The sequence below is a fragment of the Prosopis cineraria genome, unplaced genomic scaffold (assembly GCF_029017545.1).
Source record: "Prosopis cineraria cultivar Desert tree isolate PC_DT_omini unplaced genomic scaffold, ASM2901754v1 PC10, whole genome shotgun sequence".
Classification (NCBI taxonomy): domain Eukaryota; kingdom Viridiplantae; phylum Streptophyta; class Magnoliopsida; order Fabales; family Fabaceae; genus Prosopis; species Prosopis cineraria.
In genome coordinates, this window is record NW_026555341.1 from 10,680,402 (window position 1) to 10,702,417 (window position 22,016).

The 22,016-nt window shown below is 30.0% G+C and overlaps 2 protein-coding genes and 1 pseudogene across 2 annotated transcripts in view; 2 read left to right on the top strand and 1 right to left on the bottom strand.

Annotated features, from left to right (window-relative positions):
- Window positions 1-10,212: 10,212 nt before the first annotated feature.
- On the top strand, window positions 10,213-11,271 carry LOC129322098 (lectin 10-like; the record flags this gene model as incomplete). The annotated part of the gene is given in 2 exon segments (XM_054968147.1): window positions 10,213-10,647; window positions 10,650-11,271. Coding segments are annotated over 2 exon segments (822 nt in total), but the record flags the coding sequence as incomplete, so codon positions are not given.
- An 812-nt stretch (window positions 11,272-12,083) lies between these two features.
- LOC129323157 (13S globulin basic chain-like) lies at window positions 12,084-13,143 on the bottom strand (annotated as a pseudogene).
- A 4,844-nt stretch (window positions 13,144-17,987) lies between these two features.
- The window catches only part of LOC129322099 (lectin 6-like), a 5,692-nt gene continuing 1,663 nt past the window's right edge, over window positions 17,988-22,016 (top strand). The window contains 4 exon segments of the mRNA XM_054968148.1: window positions 17,988-18,146; window positions 18,148-18,175; window positions 18,286-18,409; window positions 18,541-18,646. Of these exon segments, the coding sequence (XP_054824123.1) occupies window positions 17,988-18,146; window positions 18,148-18,175; window positions 18,286-18,409; window positions 18,541-18,646 (417 nt within the window).

Below are 22,016 nucleotides of genomic sequence, written 5' to 3' on the forward strand. Positions count from 1 at the left end.
GTCTAGTACCTACGTCTGTTTTCGTGGCTTCAACCATGTCTGATTAGTTACCCTCGTGGACTATGTGTCCACATCTGTTTCGTGGCTTCAGGTACGTTTGATTACTTATCCTCATAGACTATGCGTCCACATTTGTTTTCATAGCATAAGCCGCGTTTAGTGATTTATACTTATGGACTGTGTCTCCACGTTTATTACTTATTCTAATAAGTCCCTATATTTATAAGTTTTTTTAAATTTTTAGGGATCTATTTTTTTCATTGATTTTGATTAGTGACATATTTACAATTATTCATTGCAATTATTGGCTTTATTGAAATTAAGTGATAATGACATTTGGTACGATACTTTAATGAATCATGATTTTATTCAAAGTTACATAAAATCTTTTTATTCTGAATTTATTTAAATCTTCTTGTAGATTATTGTGCTTTTAAATTTTTATATTTAATTATTTATTATTGAAATATTATTTACTAAAAAATAATTTTGGTCTCAAAAAATTTTATTCTAAACATTGAGGAGTTTATGATTGATTAGAAGTGGAGGAGCTAAGGATTAAACTTTCTCTTGATGTAAAGTTTTAATTATAAAATTTTCTTTTGTAAATTTCTTATTAGGTGCTCCATATAGTCTATGATTATATTGTTTATGTGGTGATATATTTTGTCTATTGGCTGGAAGGAGCTTTACTCCTAATTGATTTGATATTTTTGATTGAAACATTGTCTTGTAGAATTTTTAGGAGATCTTATTTACAGAAAAAGTTTTGCCAAAATTTTTACAAAAATGTTGAAACTTTTATAAATATAAAAAATGTTTATGCATGTTCTAATTCAAACTAAAACATAATTGTGTCTTAGTCATTGAAAGGTTATCCGATTCAAGATTTAAGGGATGTGTGGTGGTTTACATTCTGTGTCAATTATCCTCTATTTTTGGGGTGTGACAAGTTGATACATGGTTTGTTGCGTTCATGGTGGGGCCCATTAGATGAAATTGTGAAATGATAAATTTAATCTACTAGCTCAACTTGAAGAAAACACAAAGCATCTTAAAGAATGTCAACTTATAATACAACACTACATAAACAATTGAAGTAGGGTTAGAAAAATCATCTTTCTAGCATAATTTTGAAACATGAGTATTATCATACATATTTCTATATTTGTAGCTTGTGCATCAAGCTTTCTACTATTATATGTTTCAAGTGTTGCAACATATGACTTGCTATCAAAAAAAATACAAGAAAAAGAAGAAATACAAACTTGATATTAAATGAGGATGATATTACAAGTCTCAGGAGAACAATTTAAGGGCTTTATGTAGCTATTACACGATTGATAATCCAAACTTTGTCTAGATTATAATGGTTTATGTAATATTTTGGATTATCAATCGTGTAATGACACCCTATTCTGACAAAGTAGGCCTACTCCTACAGTTAGTTGTAAGAATATATGTGACGAATGTATATGTTTTTTAGAAGGTCATTAGGAGAAAAATCTTCAATCTTTTTAGGGTACTTACAATAACCTTGTTTCTGATAATTGCAATTGATTTATTTATTTATTAGGTATTTGTTGGTACTCCTAAGGGAGAGTTACAATTTATAACACTCAACTACCCTACAAGTGATGATGAGGGATTGATATTTATCTTCTAATCCCTTTTCGTTCACTCTATTTTTTAATAAGAAAATGTATACTTGGACATCAATATCTTCATCTACTTTTTATTAGGTATCCTTACTAAGGACTTTAAAATGGAGACATTAGAACTTTATTTTCTCTCTATTTTTCCTTTCCCTTTTCCTCTCTTGATATTTTCTCTTTCTACGTCACATCAATTGGTATTATAGCCTATCTTACATTAATTGGCATCAAAGCTTGATATTAGAGCTCATTTTAATCAAATGGTATCAAAACCTTACTTGTGGTTTGAGGAAGATCAAAGGCTAGACTCTTACTTATGTGAAGGGTAAGGTGGGTAATAATTTAATGGGTTAGAAATAGAAATTACTTTCTTTTGCTAAGAGGAAAATTCTTATTAAAATTGATGCAAATTCAATTTCAATTTATCTAATGTCCTGTTTTTGTTTTCCAAAGAAAACATGAATATAAATTGATGGTTTGGTGTTTAATTTTTAGTGAGGTCAAAGAGGTTAGGAATGCAGTATATGTTGAAAAAATTAGAGATCTTTAACTGATTTTAAGTGAGAAGGAGGAATAGGATTTACAGAATTGCAAACTTTTAACAATACTTTGTTCACAAAATCAATATGGAGGATCTTTACTAACTTTGATGATTTTTAGTGTAAGATAATTAAAAGGATTTATTTCCCTCATTTTATTTTTTTATTTGTTAGTCGAGGTAGTAAGGTTTCTTAAATTTGGTCTAATTTGTTTGAAAAAAAGAGATTTATTGTTGCAAAAATTATTATGGAGGATATATGTTGGGGTTCTAATTGGATTTCAAATCTAGAAGGATATAAGTTGAAGTTTAATGTTAATTTGGATGAAGAATAAAAACTCAGCATTGTTAATCTAATTATGAATGGTAGATATGATTTGTCAAGTATTAATGATAAAAGTTCACTCAAATTTTTTAACAAAAATATGTATATGGACAACAATATCTCCATTTGTTACTCATTAGGTATCCTTACTAAGGACTTCAAAGTGGAGACATCAACGTCTTGTTTTTTCTATTATTTTTCTTTCTCTTTCCTTTTTGTCTTCCCATTTCACATCAATTATTTTTAGAATTCATTTCACGTGAGTTAGTATTAAAACCCGTTTCACATTAATTGGTGTGATAGCTTGATATCAAAGCTCATTTTGAATTAATCGATATCAGAGTCCTGTGTCAGGGCCCATTTCAAATTAATTGGTATCAAAACTCATTTCATATCTCACAGGTTGATGAGGTTAGATCTAAAGGTATTTATGTTACTTATATTCATTCTTTTTTTGTTTGACAATGTTAACAAAATAAATATTAGTTCTTTTCAATAATCTACCTTAAATGCGACAATTTTTAAAGAAAATATTATCATTAATTTTATATATGTAAAATTAATTTTATCCTCAATTGATTTTATACCTTTATAACTTATTTTTGTATATTAGTTTTATAAATTGAATGAGTATGATGAATATAATTTTAAATATGACTTAATATTCAGTATATGTTTGTATAATATTTTTATTATAATTACTAATTCTTTCTTCTTTAGTTCTAACATCATATGCTTTATAATACTTTAGGTGATAATGGAGGATATGCTTGGTGGTGTTTTAAGGATTTTTTAATGCAAATTTGATGTTATTATTTTTTTAAAAAAATTATAACATATGATTCATATAGATACATTTGCTAATTATTACTATCTCTGTTAAAAAATATAAGACATTTTTTGAATAGTTGAATGTTTAAAAATATAAGGCATTTTTAATTTTTTGAGGTGTAATCATTTTCTTTTTTCAAAAGTATGCGTATTGATAGTGACTTTATAGTTATTGTAGGATGTTTAATAGAAATAAATATAAAAAGATAGGGTTAATTGAAAAGTAAGTAACTACTTTATTAGAGGGTGGGATTCGGTTAAAAATGCCTTACATTTTTGAACGATGGGAGTATCTTTTTTTTAATTAAGTTACCAATATAAGTAAAGGTTTATTGATCTATGTTTCATTAATTGCACTTGAGATGGCCATGCTCCTTCTCATCCCTTTTAGTGCACTCGCACCTTCTCTAACTATTAGAAGAATTAAAACAATTATTAAACTCACATTGGATGTAACTTATATGCTCTTATATGGCTAATATGTTTTTATTTACACCATAATCTACAATAATAAATTATTATTGTCATTACCAAGCAACAAAGACAATAATGGTTTATTCAATATTTTAAATTAACAATGATATAATGACACCCTAGATTAACAAAGTGGGCCTCCGCCTACATTAGTAATAACATCTGTAATAAATATGTTTGTTTTTTATAAGATTGACAGTAAAAAAATCTTCAATTATTTTAAAAAACTTATGACAGTCTCATTTTTAATTATTGTAGTTGATTTATTTATTAACTATTTGCTTGTAATTATGTATCCTTACTAAGGATTTGAAAGTGAAGATATAAACTCTTTATTTTCTCTCCTATTTTTCTTTTTTCTTTTCTTTCTTTCCCTTTTTACTTCTCTTTTTACATCCATTCTTATTAAATATCATTTCACATCAATTGATATTAAAACATGTTTTAGATTAAGTGATATCAAAGCTTGACATCAGAGACCGTTTCAAATCAAATGGTGTTAGAGCTTGTTTCAAATTAATTGGTATCAGAACCTATTTCACATCTTACAAGTTCATGAGATTAGCTCTAAAGGTATTCACAGCACTTATATTCATATTATTTTTTAAGTTGATGACCTACAATAGAGAAAAAATATATTGATATTAATTATTTTTAATAATCTACTTTAGATGTGTCAAATTTTAAAAGAAATATTGTCATTGATTTTTATCTTTGCAAAATTAATTTTATATTCAGGTGATTTCATATCTTTCAAATTTATTCATGTATAAAATTTTATAAATTGAATGAGTATTATCAATATAATTTTAAATGGAACTTAATAATTAGTACATATTTATGTAAATTTTTTGTTTTAATTACAAATATTTTCTTTTGTTGTTCCAACAAAAAATACCTTATAACAATTTGGATGATAATGAAAAATATGCTTGGTGGTGTTTTATGAAATTTTAAATGTAAATTTTATGTTTTTTTTAAATTATAACATATCATTCATCTGGATACATTTGCTAATTATTATCTTTTGTTTTAACTGAGCTACCAATATAAGTAAGTGTTTATTTTTTTGATCCTATTTATAAGTCACTTCTAACATATTTTATCAGTATCAAGAAAAACCTTAAAACTAATTAACTCTATCTTAAAATTTAATAAGTTCTCAATTTTGTCTCTATTAAATATACATACTTTAATAATATTTTTTTTTTTCAAAATTCTCTCTTTGCCTTATAAATAGGACTAGGGAGAGTATTAATCTATACTTTGTTAACTATACTCTAGATGACCATGTTTCTTTTCATCCTCTCTAGGGCATTGATACCTTTTTCAACTAGTAGAAGAATTGAAATAATCATCAGACTCACAACAAATGTAACTTATATGCTCTTATGTTCTATTATGATTTTGTTACACCACAATCTATGATGATAAATTATTATTGTCATTATCAAGCAAGATAGATTATAATGATTTATGTAATATTTTGGATCAATAATGATACAACAACGCCCCCATTATTTGTTGTGCTCATAAGGAAGAGATACAATTTATAATGCCCAACTAGCCTATAAGTGATGACGAGAGATTAATATTTTTTTTAGTACCATTTATTTTTTTCTTATTAGGTATCCTTACTAAGGATTTAAAGTGAAAACAATAACTCCCTATTTTTTCTCTCATTTTCCTTTCTCTTTCTCCTTGATCATTCCCTTTTTGCTTCTCATTCTGCATTCATTGTTATTAGATTTCATTTCACATCAATTGGTATTAAAGCATGTTTCACATTAATTGGTATCAGAGCTTTGTATTAAAGCTCGTTTTGAATTAATTGATATCCGAACCTGTTTTACATCTTACAAGTTCATGAGATTAGATCTGACGGTGTTTATGATACTTATATTCATGTTATTTTTTAGGTTTGACAACCTACAATAGAGAAAAATATATTAATATTGATTCTTTTTAATAGTCTACTTCAGATGTATTAAATTTTAAAAAAATATTGTCACTGATTTTATATATGTGAAATTAATTTTATCCCCTAATGATTTCATATCTTCAAAACTTATTTATATATATTAGTTTAATAAATTGAATCAGCATGATAAATATAATTTTAAATAGGGCTTAATAATTAGTACATGTTTATATAAATTTTTTATTTTAATTACTAATGTTCTCTTCTATTGTTCTAATATCATATGTCTTGTAATACTTTGGGTGGTGATGGAGAATATGCTTCGTGGTATTTTATGATTTTTTTCTTGCAAATTTTCATGTTATTATTTTTTTAATAATATTATAACATCCTTCATATGAATACATTTTCTAATTATTATCTTTTTTATTGAATTACCAATATAAGTAAGGGTTTATTGATTTATGCTTCTTTAACTGTACTTCAAATGGCCGTGTTCCTTCTCATCTTCCCCGGGGCACTTCTTTAATGATTTATGCAATATTTTGGATAAACAATGATGCAACAATGCCCTAGTTTTACAAAGTGGGCGCATTACATTTAATAGTAATAATATCTATAATGATTGTGTATGATTTTTAGAAGGTCGTTAAGAGAAAAATTTTCAACCATTTTATGATACTCATTATAGTATCATTTTTAATAATTATAGTTAATCTATTTATTAACTATTTTCTTGTGCTTATAGGGGGAGAGCTACAATATATAACACCTAAATACTCTACAACTAATAATGAGGGATTAATGTTTTTCTTTCAATACCATTTCACTCACTCTATTTTTTAATAAAAATGTGTGTATGGATATCAATATCTTCATTTATCTCTTATTAAATATCCTTATTAAGAACTTCAATGTGGAGACATCAATTTCTTTTTTCTTCCTTATTTTCCTTTCTCATTTACTCTCTTTCCCTTTTCACTTCCTATTTCACATCCATTGTTATTAAATTCCATTCACATCAATTTGTATTAAAGCTTGTTGCACATTAGTTGGTATCAGACCCTGATATTAGAGCTCCTCTATAATCAATTAGTATTAGAACCTTGTACCAAAGCTCGTGTCAAATTAATTGGTATTAGCACTCATTTCATATCTTACAGGTTGATGAGATTAGATCTAAGGAAGTTTGTAGTACTTATGTTCATGTTATTTTAAAAAAAAAAATTGATGACCAAAAATGCAAGAAAAATATATGGATATTTGTTCATTTTGATAAACTATTTCAAATGTATCAAATTTTAAAGAAAAATTTTTGGTAGTTCTCTTTCCTTATGAAACTCGTATTATGTTTGTTTCCTCTTTTATGATATTCTTTCATGTTCAATTTTTATCAATCCTGTGGATTCTTCCACCAACCATCACTAATTCTTGGTAGTTGAATATCTTTTAATCTAAACTCTACTCTACCTTTGTTGCTGTTGTGAATAAGAAGAAGATATAGCATAGAGAAAGAGAAGGAAATGTTTGATTCCAACTCATCCCTGACAAAAGGGGAATAATGATGATGGTGGAGAGGATGCAAAAAATGATGATGCGAGAAAAATTGAATTTGATATAGTACAATCACGCATGTCAAACCAATGGCATGTCTCAAACTCAATAACTTCAAATTAAATTCCCAAATATTTACCATGATGACTAAATTTGTTGGTTGAGGCATTATGGAATAGTAGATATATAATTATTCAATCTAATATAATATATTTCAAATAAATATACAAATATGTGATATATATATATATATATATATATTATAAAATCATATTCCTAAAAAAATATGTTATAAAATCATAACATATTTTACGGAAAAAACAATGTTCCTTAATTTTTCAATTTAATTTTTAAACTTTCATTACAGGTTTTTTTTTACTTTAAGATAACCTGGCCTACAATTTCTTTACTTTTTACGTTAAAACATAATTTACATCTAATATTAAGATAAAGAATTATAATTAATATATTCAAAGTGAACATGTAAAATTTTTTACTTAAGAAATTGAAAAATAAAATAAAATTCATAATTTTTAATATTTTAATAAAAATATTTACCTACAAATGAATAATTTTTTAAATTTTAGGAGGACTGCATAGATTAAAAAAATTTAGCGTGATGATGTAAGTAGAAAAATTAAATATTTAATTTTTTATAATAAGATTATTTTAAAGGGAAAAAATATTTGAGAGCCTTTAAAAGATATTACTATATTTAAAATTTCATTAAAAATTATATATTTCTTAATTTAAATTAGAATTAAATTGAGTTTCATAAATTCTCTTTTTATTAAAATGTTAAAATATTTTTATTGCAGTATTTTGTTGTCATGAATTGATTTTGCATGCATTTATAATAGAGATTTACTCCCTTCATTTAAAAATATAATGCATGTTTAACTAAATCTCATCTCTAATAAAGTAGTTACTTGTTTTCAAAGTAACTTTATCTTTTTATATTTACCCATATTTAACAGGGTGTTTCACCTTTAAATAAATATAAAATAATTTATTTAATTTAGTACTTAAAAAAAGGAAATGATTATACTTGACAGATTAAAAATATTTTATATTTTTTAATGGAGGGAATATAAAATTTTTAATAGTTATCATTTGAATTTATAATAAAAATTTAGTACAACTCTACGCAACTTAAAAGTTGAAACTGAATACCTCTATTCTCAACCTATTTTGGGTGCTTTTAATAATAATTATTGAGAAAATTAATATTAAAAATCAATTCATGAACTTCACTTCTTGAAATTATAGGGAAAAAAGTTGGGTTGGAAAAATGGAAAGAAGAGAAAATAAGTTGAAGGAAAAAATATTATTAAAATTAACATCATCAAAATATTTTAAAATCAAATCATTGGTAAAACTATATTTTTTATGTTTTCATATCTTAAAATCAAGTTTATAATTTTAAATGTTTATATAATGTTTTATTTTTGGGTTAATGAGCAAATAAGATCCTAAACTATTGTTCAAAAATTTTCTTGGATCCTGAATTTTTAAAATATACAAGAAAAACCTTAAACTTTTAAATTCATAGCAAAATAATTCATGATTGTTAACTTTTTAATATCGTTTCTGTTCACATAGGTATTGTTCAGAGTTTATTTTTTTACAAATTTAACCCTGATTGTTACAGTACTCGTGTGGATAGTAATAGTGTTAAAAAAATTAACAATTAAGATTTATTTTGCATATTTTAAAAGTTCAGGGTTTAGGATGATTTTCAAGCAATAGTCTAAAGTTCTATTTGCCCATTAATCCTTTATTTTTTTTCATATATATTTGCTAAGTGCACTTTACCCTAAAGAACCTAAAGTTGCTAACACAAACCAATGAGGTTGGGTAAGTGGAAGGGACTAGTCTCTTACAATTTGGCAAATCAAGGTTCAAATCTTCATTGAGAGAGAGGTGCTCATATTTAATATCCAATAGTAAATTGAATAGGCTTTTATAAAATTTATAAGTAGTTGTCATATATATGTCGAGAGTCTCTTGGGTTAATGCACCCCACGCCCAAAGAGAGAGGTTGTGGGTTATGTACTACTCCCCATGTGGTGAAGGGATGGATGTGTGTGAGTGTGATGAGTGTGTGTTATTCTTTCATGGACACATATTTAGACTTGTACATAGCTAGGTAAAATAAGGGCAAATCTGGAAGGGTAAGTTATTGAGCACTCAAAGGTAGAGTTAGTTTTGAAACCAAGGAATTTTGGGTAAGGCCTCTAGTCAAAATCTAAAAATACACACAATTTTTTAATATTGATAATGAGTTGTTAGATTTTTTTTATTTGAATAATTATAACTCAAAATATTCATTATTCGAAATTTATATAGGATAGTAAATGTTACTTCAGAGAAAATTTTGGACAAAAATTACACTTCAACCCTAGTTAAAATGTTTCAATTAACAACCAACAGAAGTTAAACGTCACGCGCAAAATTGCATCGTTTTTAAGTGGTCATCATGACCCTTTCTAGTAATGTTGTCAAAGTGGATTTTTCTGCCCCCATACTTTTCTACACACACACACACAATATTCCATATTTTCCAAATTGCAATATATATTAGTATTCGCTGCACTCTGAACAAATTAAGGTTGCTGACATGAAATTCAGCGTTTATGAAATTGAAGGAGCCGTATCTAGACATCGAAATTATCTATGATCTTTTGCAGTTTTGTTCGTTAGTTTTTGTTCGTATCCGTACTTTCCCCCCTTGTTGCAATCCAACAAGCTGGCACACAACTCATCCTGACAATTTATTATAATACTCTTTCTCTCTCTCTCACACACACACACGCCAGCCGGCCAAGAAGCCTATACATATATAGCCGCAAGAAGCCCCTTCTGGTCCAACCATACAAATTCATCGTCAATCAAACATGGCTATGTGTAACCCAAAACCAGCTTCTGTTACTATCTTCGTCTTCTCCTCTTGCTACTCCATAAAATCAACTCAGAATCATTTTCCTTCAGTTTCGACTTTTTCGAGCCAGGATTACCTGTAGCTTTAGTCGGTGACGCGATTTCATACGGCGGGGCTATCCTCCTCACAAGAAGAGATCAGGTCGGAGGGGAAGTCGTCATCCGCAAAAACAGCGTCGGCCGAGCAGTGTACTTCACACCAATCCACCTATGGGATAGATACACCGGAAATGTTGCAGACTTCACCACCGAGTTCACGTTCGTCGTGGATTCCGGCGGACCACTTCTTCACGGCGACGGCTTGGTCTTCTTCATATCGCCGGTGGAATCCGCCCTTCACATCCCTGTAAATTCATCCGGTGGCTATCTTGGATTGTTCAATCCTGAAAATGCCTTCAACCCCAACCGCCGAATCGAGTCGTGGCCGTTGAACTCGACAGCTTCGGAAACGAGTGGGACCCTGTTCAGGAATCTCTAGCTGCTCACGTAGGAATCGATGTCAACTCTCTTAGGTCGGTGAAAACTGCAGATTGGCCAATCAACAGCGTACCACGAGGTTCTTTGGGGAAGGCACGTATTTCATATGACTCTAAGACTAAAGAACTCAGTGTGACCATAATTTACGATGGTACTAAGCAGGGTAGGGTAGTTTCACTATCGCAAATTGTTGACTTGAAGAGCGTTCTACCAGAATGGGTTAGAATTGGATTCTCTGCGGCCACTGGCGATTTGGTTGAGTCCCATGATATTCTTTCTTGGTCTTTCTCTTCTTCCCTTCGACAAGAAAAAAGCACTTGAAGAAGACGATCATGCCACTGGTTCTCCGTGAAATCTAAACTTCGTATTTGTATGTTTCCTGAATAATATCAGCAAGGCACTAAGCTTGGTGTTTTGATGGAATCACGTCTAGTTGTCTTTCTTATCATTTAAATCTTGGTGTATGTTTGTACGCTCTGAATTTTTCGTCGTTACATTAACAAAGTAATTTTTTGTTGTGATCAATCTGTTTGTTCATGCTATCTCTTGCCAAAATTTCTTGTGCCTTGAGCTTAAATATAATGTTAAGTTTGTGGACATATGAATCAGATGTAGTCATATATTTTCTACCACTTTCTTCAATCAAGTAATTAATTTATACTTCGCTGTAGCATTTAACTCTTCAATATGAATAACAATTCATCGATCAGCTTTCAATAACTAAATCAGGGTTATATGATCAAGCCGGCGACTTGGAATTAGTTTAAAAAAGCAAAGGTCACAAATATTTTAATTTTTTTTATATTAATAAAATAAATATTTGTCGTAATTAATTTGTTTGTTCATGTCTATCTCTCGCCAAATTTTCTAGTACCGTAAGTTTAAACATCCAAGTTCAAAGATATTTTTAATCTAGTTAATTAACGCGCTTAGCCATTGGATTTATTTGGCATCGATTGATCAACGAATACTATTCAATATGCACAACAATTCATCAGCTTCCATTAGCTAAATGATGGCCTTAATCAAATAAAAAGCCACCATGAATTAGCTCAAAGCAAAGGTCATTAATATACTGACAAATCCGTCAAAAAACATCAATAGTTCAAGCGATGAACACATTATTCAGTTAGAAAAGTGAAAATTTAATCTAGCTAAGATTAAATTAAAATTAAAAATTTATGTATGTGTGTATTACTTTTTGAAATACAAGACGAAGACAAGAAGTTGAGAAGTTGATTCGAACTATATCATCTATACTTTGAAGAGACATATATCAAGACAAAAGTAAGATAATGCTAGAAATATATTAAAACCATGAAATGATCATTTCATTAAAAATATGAAATATAGTTCAGACGACCTAAACTAGAATTCATTGAAAAAGAGAAAGAGGGGAAAGAACAACCTAGACTTTATTTTTGCCTCCACCTCTGGCAAACAAAAACAATATCATCTATATATCTATTTTGGTGGAGGGAAGAAAATAGCATCAGAAGTCCTCTTTGAACGAAAGAGTTGTTCGAGTTTTGAATCCACATTGAAACCAGCTTGCAAAACTGTAGGAGATAAAGCCTTCCACACCGAAGAACTTCCAGCCAAATGAGTAAATATAGGACTGTATCACATGATGAGTAATCATTAGAACCATAAACATCGTAATCATTAGAATATCAATTGCGTAAGAGATATATAAGAGAAACTTTACTTAGGGGTAGTGATGATAGAGAACCACTCCAAGCCATCTGCATCAGCAATCTTGGAAACCACATGAAACCTAGGTACGATGAACAAATTACCAGCTTTTACCGTCGTCTCCAAGACTCTCTTACCATCCGGACCAACAACCTGAACACGACCACTTCCTCTAACAATGTAAGTAACTTGCAAGGCAGAGTCACATGAAAATCCAGGGAACACATGGCACTTCCATCTAACCGAACAAGATCTGCTCCAAGTCCGATCTCACCAACCAAAGGAAGATTCTTGGTGTTCAAAACAACCACTCTTCCACCATCCTTAATGTCTACATCTAATGGAGCCTCCAGACAGTTCAATGCCATGCCTTTACGATGATCAGGCTTTGGCTCGGGAAGTTTAATGCTGTTGCTGTCGAGCTTCACAATGCCCTTGTTTGATTGGCTTCCGACTATGGCCTTAACATCTTTCTCCTCCAAGTCCCAAGCTCTGCCCACAAACTCGTGAGAGAAACCAGTGAAGATTCCGTTTGAACCAGTCAAAAAGAAGTCGGTGAATTCACCAGCCTTGTGGGCTTTTGAAGTGTCACCAAGAAAAAGAACGACCAACTCGGTGTCGTCCTTGTTGTACCACCAAGTCACTACCACCAAAAGGAAGTGCCATAGCATCGCCTTTCTTGATTGCTAGGATCTTCTCTTCTGATTCAGGCAGCACGATTCCTACAACTCCATTTCCTGAATCAACAAGAGCATTAATAACACAGTTCAAGAATATGTGCACTCTTTAAAGTATTAATATCAATGACAACAAACACCAAGAAAGCTGGCTAACAGGTTTGATAGGTGAGGTAGGCTTTTCATTCACAGATAAGCTATGTTTCAGATTCATCTTAGATCTTTCTCTGAAAATTCAGATTCAGAAAGCAAAATTCACATTTAACTTCCAACTGTGTCTACGCCCCCGATGGCCAAATCAATGAAAACCAAGACTTCGTAGGAAGAAACCCTAGAGACAAAATTAGTGTTGCGGAACCCAGTATACTTTGAAACACTTGTTAATAAACAAAATTCGCAATGTATCGTGCATGATCAAAGGCTGCATTGAATAATTGTGAGACAGTTTATTTTTAAGTTCTCCAAAGATAAAAAAAAAAAAGGGATTAAAACCAAACCCCTTTATACATCAAGAATTTGAGATCACAGAAGTGATTTCTATAACAATATAAAATCACGATGGCTCTCGAATCAAGAATAATTAAGAAGGATAGCTGACGCTAACATAAATAATTAACATAAAAAATTATCTTCTTATGCATGATAGCTTCCTAAACCAAACAATTACAATGCTTTACACGATCAAGAATCAAAAATGAAGAGAAAAACCAAAACAAATACCTTGAAGAGCGTAAGCAACCATGGAAGAGTCCGAGTATCTCGGAAGCGCAAAACCATTCTTTTCAAGAGCGAGTTTACCCGCACCGATATTGCCGTGATGTAACATGGGAAGCTCAGAGGGAGACCAGGCGTGGTAGGATCCACCATCACCTCCATACACTTTCTTGGCCAACTGGGGGTAAGATCAATCGCCATCTATTCTGTGGTTTCTCGATTCAATAACGAAAACTAACACTAAACTCTCAGAGAAAAAGAAGGATCACAAATCTGTATGTTGAATGGCCTTGGTGGAGTGGGAATTTATAGCCGATTTGAGAGAAGTTTTTGGTCAGTTTTAATTTTTGGTAGATTTTAAATTTAATTGTTTGAGATATGGTTAATTAAGTATGTTAATAATCTATCCTTATCTATGCGTTACAAAATTAAATTATGGTATTTTCTATATTTGAAAAATAAAAGAACAGTAAAAATAGTGAAAAGAAAAAAAAGATAAGTTTTAATTTTAATTTTTTGGATGAAGTTTAAATTATAATTTAGGATAAGGATAAATAAATATGAATATAAAATACTAAGTCTATAACAGGTAGTCTCAAAACATTATAGCTTATAAATAATATATCTTACTTCAAATTATTTACCATATACCAAAAACATATTTGCTAATCTATGAAGCATTAATACTTCAATACTATTTTGATTTTCAGATTATTATTTTTAATTATTTTGGATATGTAATCAATACTTTTTCATGAGTCTCTATGATTAATGATTGTGGTTTAATCTTTTTATTCCTAAAATCTTGTATGGTTTGCTTTTAAAATAAAAGATTAGATTTGATGAATGAAATAATTTTGATAGTGCTAGAATTTGAAGGTGGCAAAATTATCTTTTAATAAACCAAACATAAAAAGCTATCTTTTTGCCAATGACAATAGTGTGGAGGATGAAAGATTGATACTATACCGCACTAGTCAATTATGCATAGATAGAATAAAAATATTTAATGAATATTTGACATTATTATTATTAAAAGACTTTATAAATATGCCGATATTGCTTGAATTGAAATTATATTTTTAGTGTATTTTTATGATTATACACACACATACATATATCTAATAATTATTGTATCACAATTTTTTAAAAATAAAGTATCGACATACATATACATATCATATCTTATTCATGTATTATTGTATTTGTGTATTATATTTATGATAATTAAAAATTAAATATATAGGTGGGTCATCTTGTTTTCAGTTATCTTATAATGATATATTATTAAAATACCTGCGATTTGCAAGTCTCATTTCAAAGCATAAATATATTTTAAAACATATACTAACATTATCTCATTTAAGCAGCACAAAAGTAGATTAATTAATAATTAAGATGATGACCTGGATTTTGATTATGTATTTAAAATTTTAAATCAAGCTAACCATGATCTGATCCTATCATGCCACATGTTAATAGTCTAATATTAGTCACTTTGAAGTATCCTAGGCAAATAAGAAAATAAGTTAGATCACTTAATTTGTCATAAAATTTCAAAGCTTAATTTCCACCATTGTTCTTATTATAACTACAGTAAATTTCAACATCATATTAATTATTTTAAATTACATACAACAAAGTAAAAGAAAATAAGTAATGCAATTGACATCTCCCAAATTGATTTAGATTTGGGATTAAAAAAAAAAGTCCTTCCACAATGTGAGTATGTGACTAATTAATATAAGGAGACGAGGATATTCGTTTTCTTCTTCGTTTTTCCAATCTATATCGAATCTATTGGTCTCTTGCCTCCTCCCCCTCCAATCCTCACTAGATATGACCTTGTAATTTGTTGTTTTTTTTTTGGCCAACAGACCTTGTAATTTGAATTATTGCAATGATTTATGGATGCGCTTGTAATTTTGAATTTTGAATCAACATCATCAATGGAGATTTTGCCTGATTTTGTTAAAAAAAAATTGAGATAGGATGATTTATGGAGATTTTCTTAATTGATTAAAAGAAAGCAAATTATTCCAATAAATTATTTTGAACGGGGAAAAACATAAATTAGTTTAAATCACATATATTCACGCCACAAAAGAATAAATTTTCAATATATATTTTTTTAAAAAAAAGTTATCAAAATTAATTTCGTGATAAATTTATTCGGTCATAAATTTTATGTTTTCTCATGCATTTGAAATGTTATGATAATACATAATTAATTATAAAAATGTATCAAACAAATAAAAGATACACTTTAAATAAAAATGTAAAAATGAATTCATGGTTACGAAAAACAAATCCTTTTACTCAAAATTTATTTATTTGTTGGATTCTTTTTTTTTCCCCGTCTTTGAATTTAATTCTCGCTTATTTTTTGGTTTGAAATTTGATCTTAACAATCACATCTATTAATACAGTTTGCATTTCTGGCTTGGTAATTTCTTACAAATTGAAAAACTTAAAATGAACCCTTTTATTAATAGATAAATTTTATTTGTGTTTATCCTTTTTTAGGGATTTTTTTGCCAACTTTTAGGTTAAAAAGTATGCAGGTTGAATCCCAAAGATTCATTAGGGGTATTATATTCTTTTTATATGCAAAATTATTTTTAAATCAGTCTCCTAATTCTACAAAAATTTTTAATCAAATAATCATTATTTGATATTAAATGTTTCAGCGGTGATGAATGATATTTTCCCTTTGTCATAATTCATAAAAACATGCAAGAGGACCTTTTCTTTTGGTCCAACATGTAAATGGTCTTATAATGAAATACAAATTTCAAAGGGGACAAATGGAATTTTCCAAACCGAGGACAGAAGTTGTCTCTCTCAAATCCTTACTTCCTCCCTGGACATTTATATTCTTGATTAACAAATGGCTTCATGATCGGACTTAGTTTTTCGGCGACACAAACAAGAATTAGACTTGTTGACAACGGGTTTAGAGTTTAATAATTAGACGCAGAAAAATATGCAAAAATAGGATAAAAAAAATATGTCGAGGATCGACGTGATAGTGAAATTATACTTGTTTTTACTTATCTTTAAACTCGGGCCACACGTTTCATTTTAATTAATTAATACAACTCACCTCCCATTGATGATCTTTTAAATTGATTTCAATTTCAATGTTCCTTTCTTGTTTATCAAAAAAAAGGAGAGAGAGAGTTGAATGTCTGTCATTTTTTTAATTTATGTTATTTAATTTTTTATTAGATAATAAAAGAGAGCGAAACGCCATATGCAAACAATTTCAATAAACGGGATTATTCAATTCTATCAATTTTAATCCAATCCACTGGACTTTTTTCTTTTTGGCAACCCGGATCCCAAACGTTTAATAATTTGAATAGCATGCATTCTTCGGGAGAAAACAGAGACACAATAAGGCAACTAAAGGCAGCTCAGTTACGATGGGAATGGGAAGGGAATACACAATTGGTGGTTAATTAAAAGGTTAAACCCTCCTAATAATATTTTTAAAAAAATATTTTTTATCGATCACTATCATCCAAGTATACATATACAATATACAATTTATTATATTCCCTCCATTTAAAAATGTAAGGTATTTTTGGAAGAGTTAGATATTTTAAAATGTAAGGTATTTTAATCTTTCAAATATAATCATTACCTTTTTTTCAAAGTGTCCCTATTGATGGTGACTTTATATTTATTATCGAATAGTTCATAAGGATAAATATAAAAAATAAATTAGTTTGAAAGTAGGTAAAAATTTTATTAAGAGTAAGATTCGATTTAAAAATGTTTTATATTTTTTTTTCAATAAAGGGAATAGCTTCTTGTAACTTTTTGTTTGTTAATACAGCTACACATGAAACAAGATTAGAAGCATATATTATGCACACACACTCACACATTGTTGGTGGTATCTGTTCATCGAAATTATCAAGAATCATTCTTTGTATTAGCAGCAGCAGGCCTGTATATATACATCCGCATTAATCTCTCCTTCTTGCCCAAATACACATATATTATCAGCAAATTAACAAGCATGGCGGCTATCAGATGGAAGCCAGAACCTTCCCTTATTTTGATCTTCCTCTTCTTCCTCTTGCTACTCCACACAAAATAAACTCAGAATCAATTTCCTTCAGCTTCAAGTTTTCGAATCCCAGCCCGACCTATTTACCCATAGCATTAGCAGGCGATGCCATTTCATACGGCGGAGCTATGCTACTCACCAAGAGAGATTTCAAGCGAGGGGCGAACCTCACGATGCGCCAAACACAGCGTTGGACGAGCAGTGTACTTAACACCAATCCACCTTTGGAATAGTGACACCGGAAAAGTCGCAGACTTCACCACCGAATTTCTCCTTCGTGGTGGCTTCCGACGGTTCTATTCTTCACGGGGACGGCTTGGCCTTCTTCATAGTGCCGGTCGAAACCGCTCTTCACATCCCTGCAAACTCATCAGGTGGCTATCTCGGATTGTGTTCGGTCCAGAAATAGCCTTCAGCACCTCCCGGAATGAGATCGTGGCCGTCGAACTGGACAGCTTCGGGAACGAGTGGGACCCAATTCCTGAACCTCTAGCTGCTCACGTAGGAATCGACGTTAACTCTCTTAGGTCTGTGAAAACCGCTGATTGGCCAATTAACCTCGTGCCACGAGGTTCCATAGGGAAGGCTCGTATAACATACGATGCAGGACCACGACACTGAGTGTGTTGATTAGTTATACTGATACTCAACCTAATAGGTTTGTGTCGCTATCGCAAACCATTGACCTGACGACTGTGCTGCCGGAATGGGTTAGAATCGGATTCTCGGCGGCCACAGGCGATCTGTTTGAGGCCCATGACATTGTTTCGTGGTCTTTCAGTTCGTTCCTTCCTGAAGAAAGCGATTAATTCGTGAAGATGATGATGACAATCAAGTGTGGATGTTCTGAAATCTGTTGTTTTTTCTTTTATGTTTCCTTAATTAATAACGGCGAGTCGCCAAAGTTTGGTGTTTTGCTTTTTCTTATATTTTAGTCAAGCCTTTGTCAGCGCAAAGTGTGTTACTGTACTCCGGGTTTTTATTTTAGTTCTATTAATGATTGATAGAATAAAATATGAAATCGTTGTCATTAATTTGTTCGTTCTTGCCTTTGTGTCTCGTGTGCGCTCAATTCCGAGTTTGAGAACTTTCTTTTCTTAATAATATCAAACGAGAAAATTCCCTACCACCGGGCGGTAGGAGTGCTCAATAGGCGGAATGCCCTACACACACACCCCATCCCCCCCCCCCCCCCCCAACAAAAAAAAAAGAAAGAAAAAAAATCCCCTGCACCGATGGAATTATAAATTACTTCCCCAATTCAATATATAAAAGCATTTTCTTTAGGTTAGTCTTAATCCGAAATATAAATAACTTAGTATTATTAAAAAAATTCACTTTATTCCTTACATTTATTAACTCAGTTTCTCATGCATGTGAATTTATGACATTTTCTCACTCATCATAAATTAAAATTAAGAATAAAAAATAATAATATCTACTTTCATCAGGATATGAATTTTATTGGTATGTAAATTATATTAAAAAATGCTTAAATTTTGGGCCAAAGGAGAGTAAAAATAAATGATAATATTAGACTATTGATACGTAATGGGTCTAATTAACCCATAAAGTATAGTTAGGGGAATAAAAGCTATGGATTCATGAATTGATTGAAGAAAGTATTGATTTGTCTTCATAAAGACTTCACAGGAATATGTTTACAGTTGGTCCCTATATTCTTAACATGTTTGGAATTAATTTTTTCTTTTCTCTAAATATCTTAAGTTTCATTGTTTGCAACATTAAACTTTATCATTCACTACTACAAAAATAAGATTTATTTAACCCTTATTTTTATCATATTTGACAGTTATTAATCGTTAAATATCATGTGCCATTTTATACTTATTTGATGATTTTTAATCGTCAAGTAAAATGATTTTACTTGATGGTCATTTTAAAATAATTGTCAAATAATGTGATTTTACTTGATGGTTATTCAAAATAACCGTCAACTAAAATCACTTTACTTTATGCTTGTTTAAATAAAGGCGTAAATAAAGTAGTTTTATTTGATATTTGTTTAAAACAACCTTCAATAAAGTGACCTTATTTGACCCTTGTTTAAATAAAGGGTCAAATAAAGTAATCTTATTTTATGTTTGTTTAAAACAACCATCAAATGAAGTGGCCTTATTTGACCTTGTTTAAAAATAAGGGTCAAATAAAAATTATCTTATTTGCCCCTTGTTTAAAATAATTGTAAAATAAAATAATCTTTATTGTTATTATATATAGTTGTTTTTATAATTTTTTATTTTTAATATTAAAAATGCTCAAATTTAAAATTAGTCCATACTAATATGACACAAACTATTATTAATCACAAAAATTACAATCACTAATATAATTTGCACATACTCTTTAATCCACAACATACATTTACTCTTCAATTCATAGAATACAACATTTTTAGTAAACTAACAAAGTCAAGAATACAACTTTGTAAGTTCTTTCCCCGTACCAAAAAAAGGTGTTTGAAGTAACAATCCCCTGCAATTAGTCTTCCCGCATTGTTCTTCAATATTTGTCTCCACTTTAGTTTAGTTAATAATTGACACCTTTATTATTCTTCCTCCAAGAGCTTTGTTGGACAGTATCACTCCATGAACTCCATTTTTCATTATGGATCAATGCTGGAAAAAATATTGAGTAAGTGTAGTCCAAGTCCAATTTAATTATACATGAAAATGAAATCTAACTATATGCCTTATTATCTGATTTAAAAAAGAACCATCCACCTTACTACTAGACCAATGATTAAGCATGCATGTCCAAAAAAAATGTAAAGAAATGCTTATATATATATAAGAACCATAATGCCTTACCAAGCCTGTACCCAAGTGACAACAAATTTGATGTAACCCAATAACAAAATATAGCCTGCAAATCACCCAGATTGACAGTGAGACTGCACAAACTGATGTTGAAGCACAAAGTAAGCTACTTTGGTCAGGGAGAAATAGAATTACAAGATTTTTTCTTCCATAGCCAAAGGGGGTCTACAATTCCCGCAACCCAAACCACATCTTTGAAATCGAGTTGCTTTCTCTTGTTGATGTATTGAAATCTATGCCACTTAGTTCCCTCTATTCCAGGAAAGCTGGAAAAAGATACAAGTTAGGGATCCATATAAAAGGAAATATTCTAACAGATATCATATATATAGACCAATTGCCAGGCTGATTTTGCAACAGGTAACTATGACAAGAAAATAAATTCTTTAGCATTTGAGAGGCATGTGATTGATCTGAATACAGGGTGATAAATCCATGCCTGTGATTGGCCAATATTTGAAGATCCTTTTGAGAAATGAAAAAACTTGTAAAATTTTAAATATCCAACTCAAGGACTTGCAAATACAAATGTTGTGACTAGACAAGCTTTTGAGATTCATCTCCTTCAATGCCGCAGCCGTTAGCACTTTATCCAATGATCTTGGTATGAAGAATTGTTGCAGATACAAAACACACAGCCCTATCATTCAGAGGAAAGACATGGAATATTATTTAATTTTTCTAGTATATCTGCACATAATAGCTTCTGCATATGCAGCTCCACTAAAAGGCACATATAATTTAACTTCACCATACCTTTATTCACTTATATATTATCAATCAATAATCAATTTAGTATTAATACAAGTCAAAACATCATGACCCTATCACATAGCTATAAGATGTCAGTCGAAGGATCCATATCTTTGCAATTGCCATGATTGGTCTTCTGTTCTAGATTTGGATATATTATTTTACTCTTTTTTATGTGGTTGGAAATGCCAAAGATCTTAAAGCTAGCATTCATGTTGGTTTAAAATTAAATTAATCTTTAAAAGGCACATTAATCAAGATTACATCTAAATACACGAGTATGCATCATGTATGTATAGTCTGAAGTTAGAACACGAAACATAAAATGTTGTTTTCCCTTCTTCAGTATGTAGAGAACAGACTAAATTAAAGGAGCAAGTCTAGCTTTTTTATTTACCTCCACCACTAAAAGAAGCCTAAAACATTGTTGTCAAGACAAGTCTGGAAAAAAAGATCAATCAACAAGCAATATCTTGCTGCAAATAAAATAAGGGCAAAGAAACCCAATATGGGTGACTTGTTCTAGCAATTAGTTGTATAG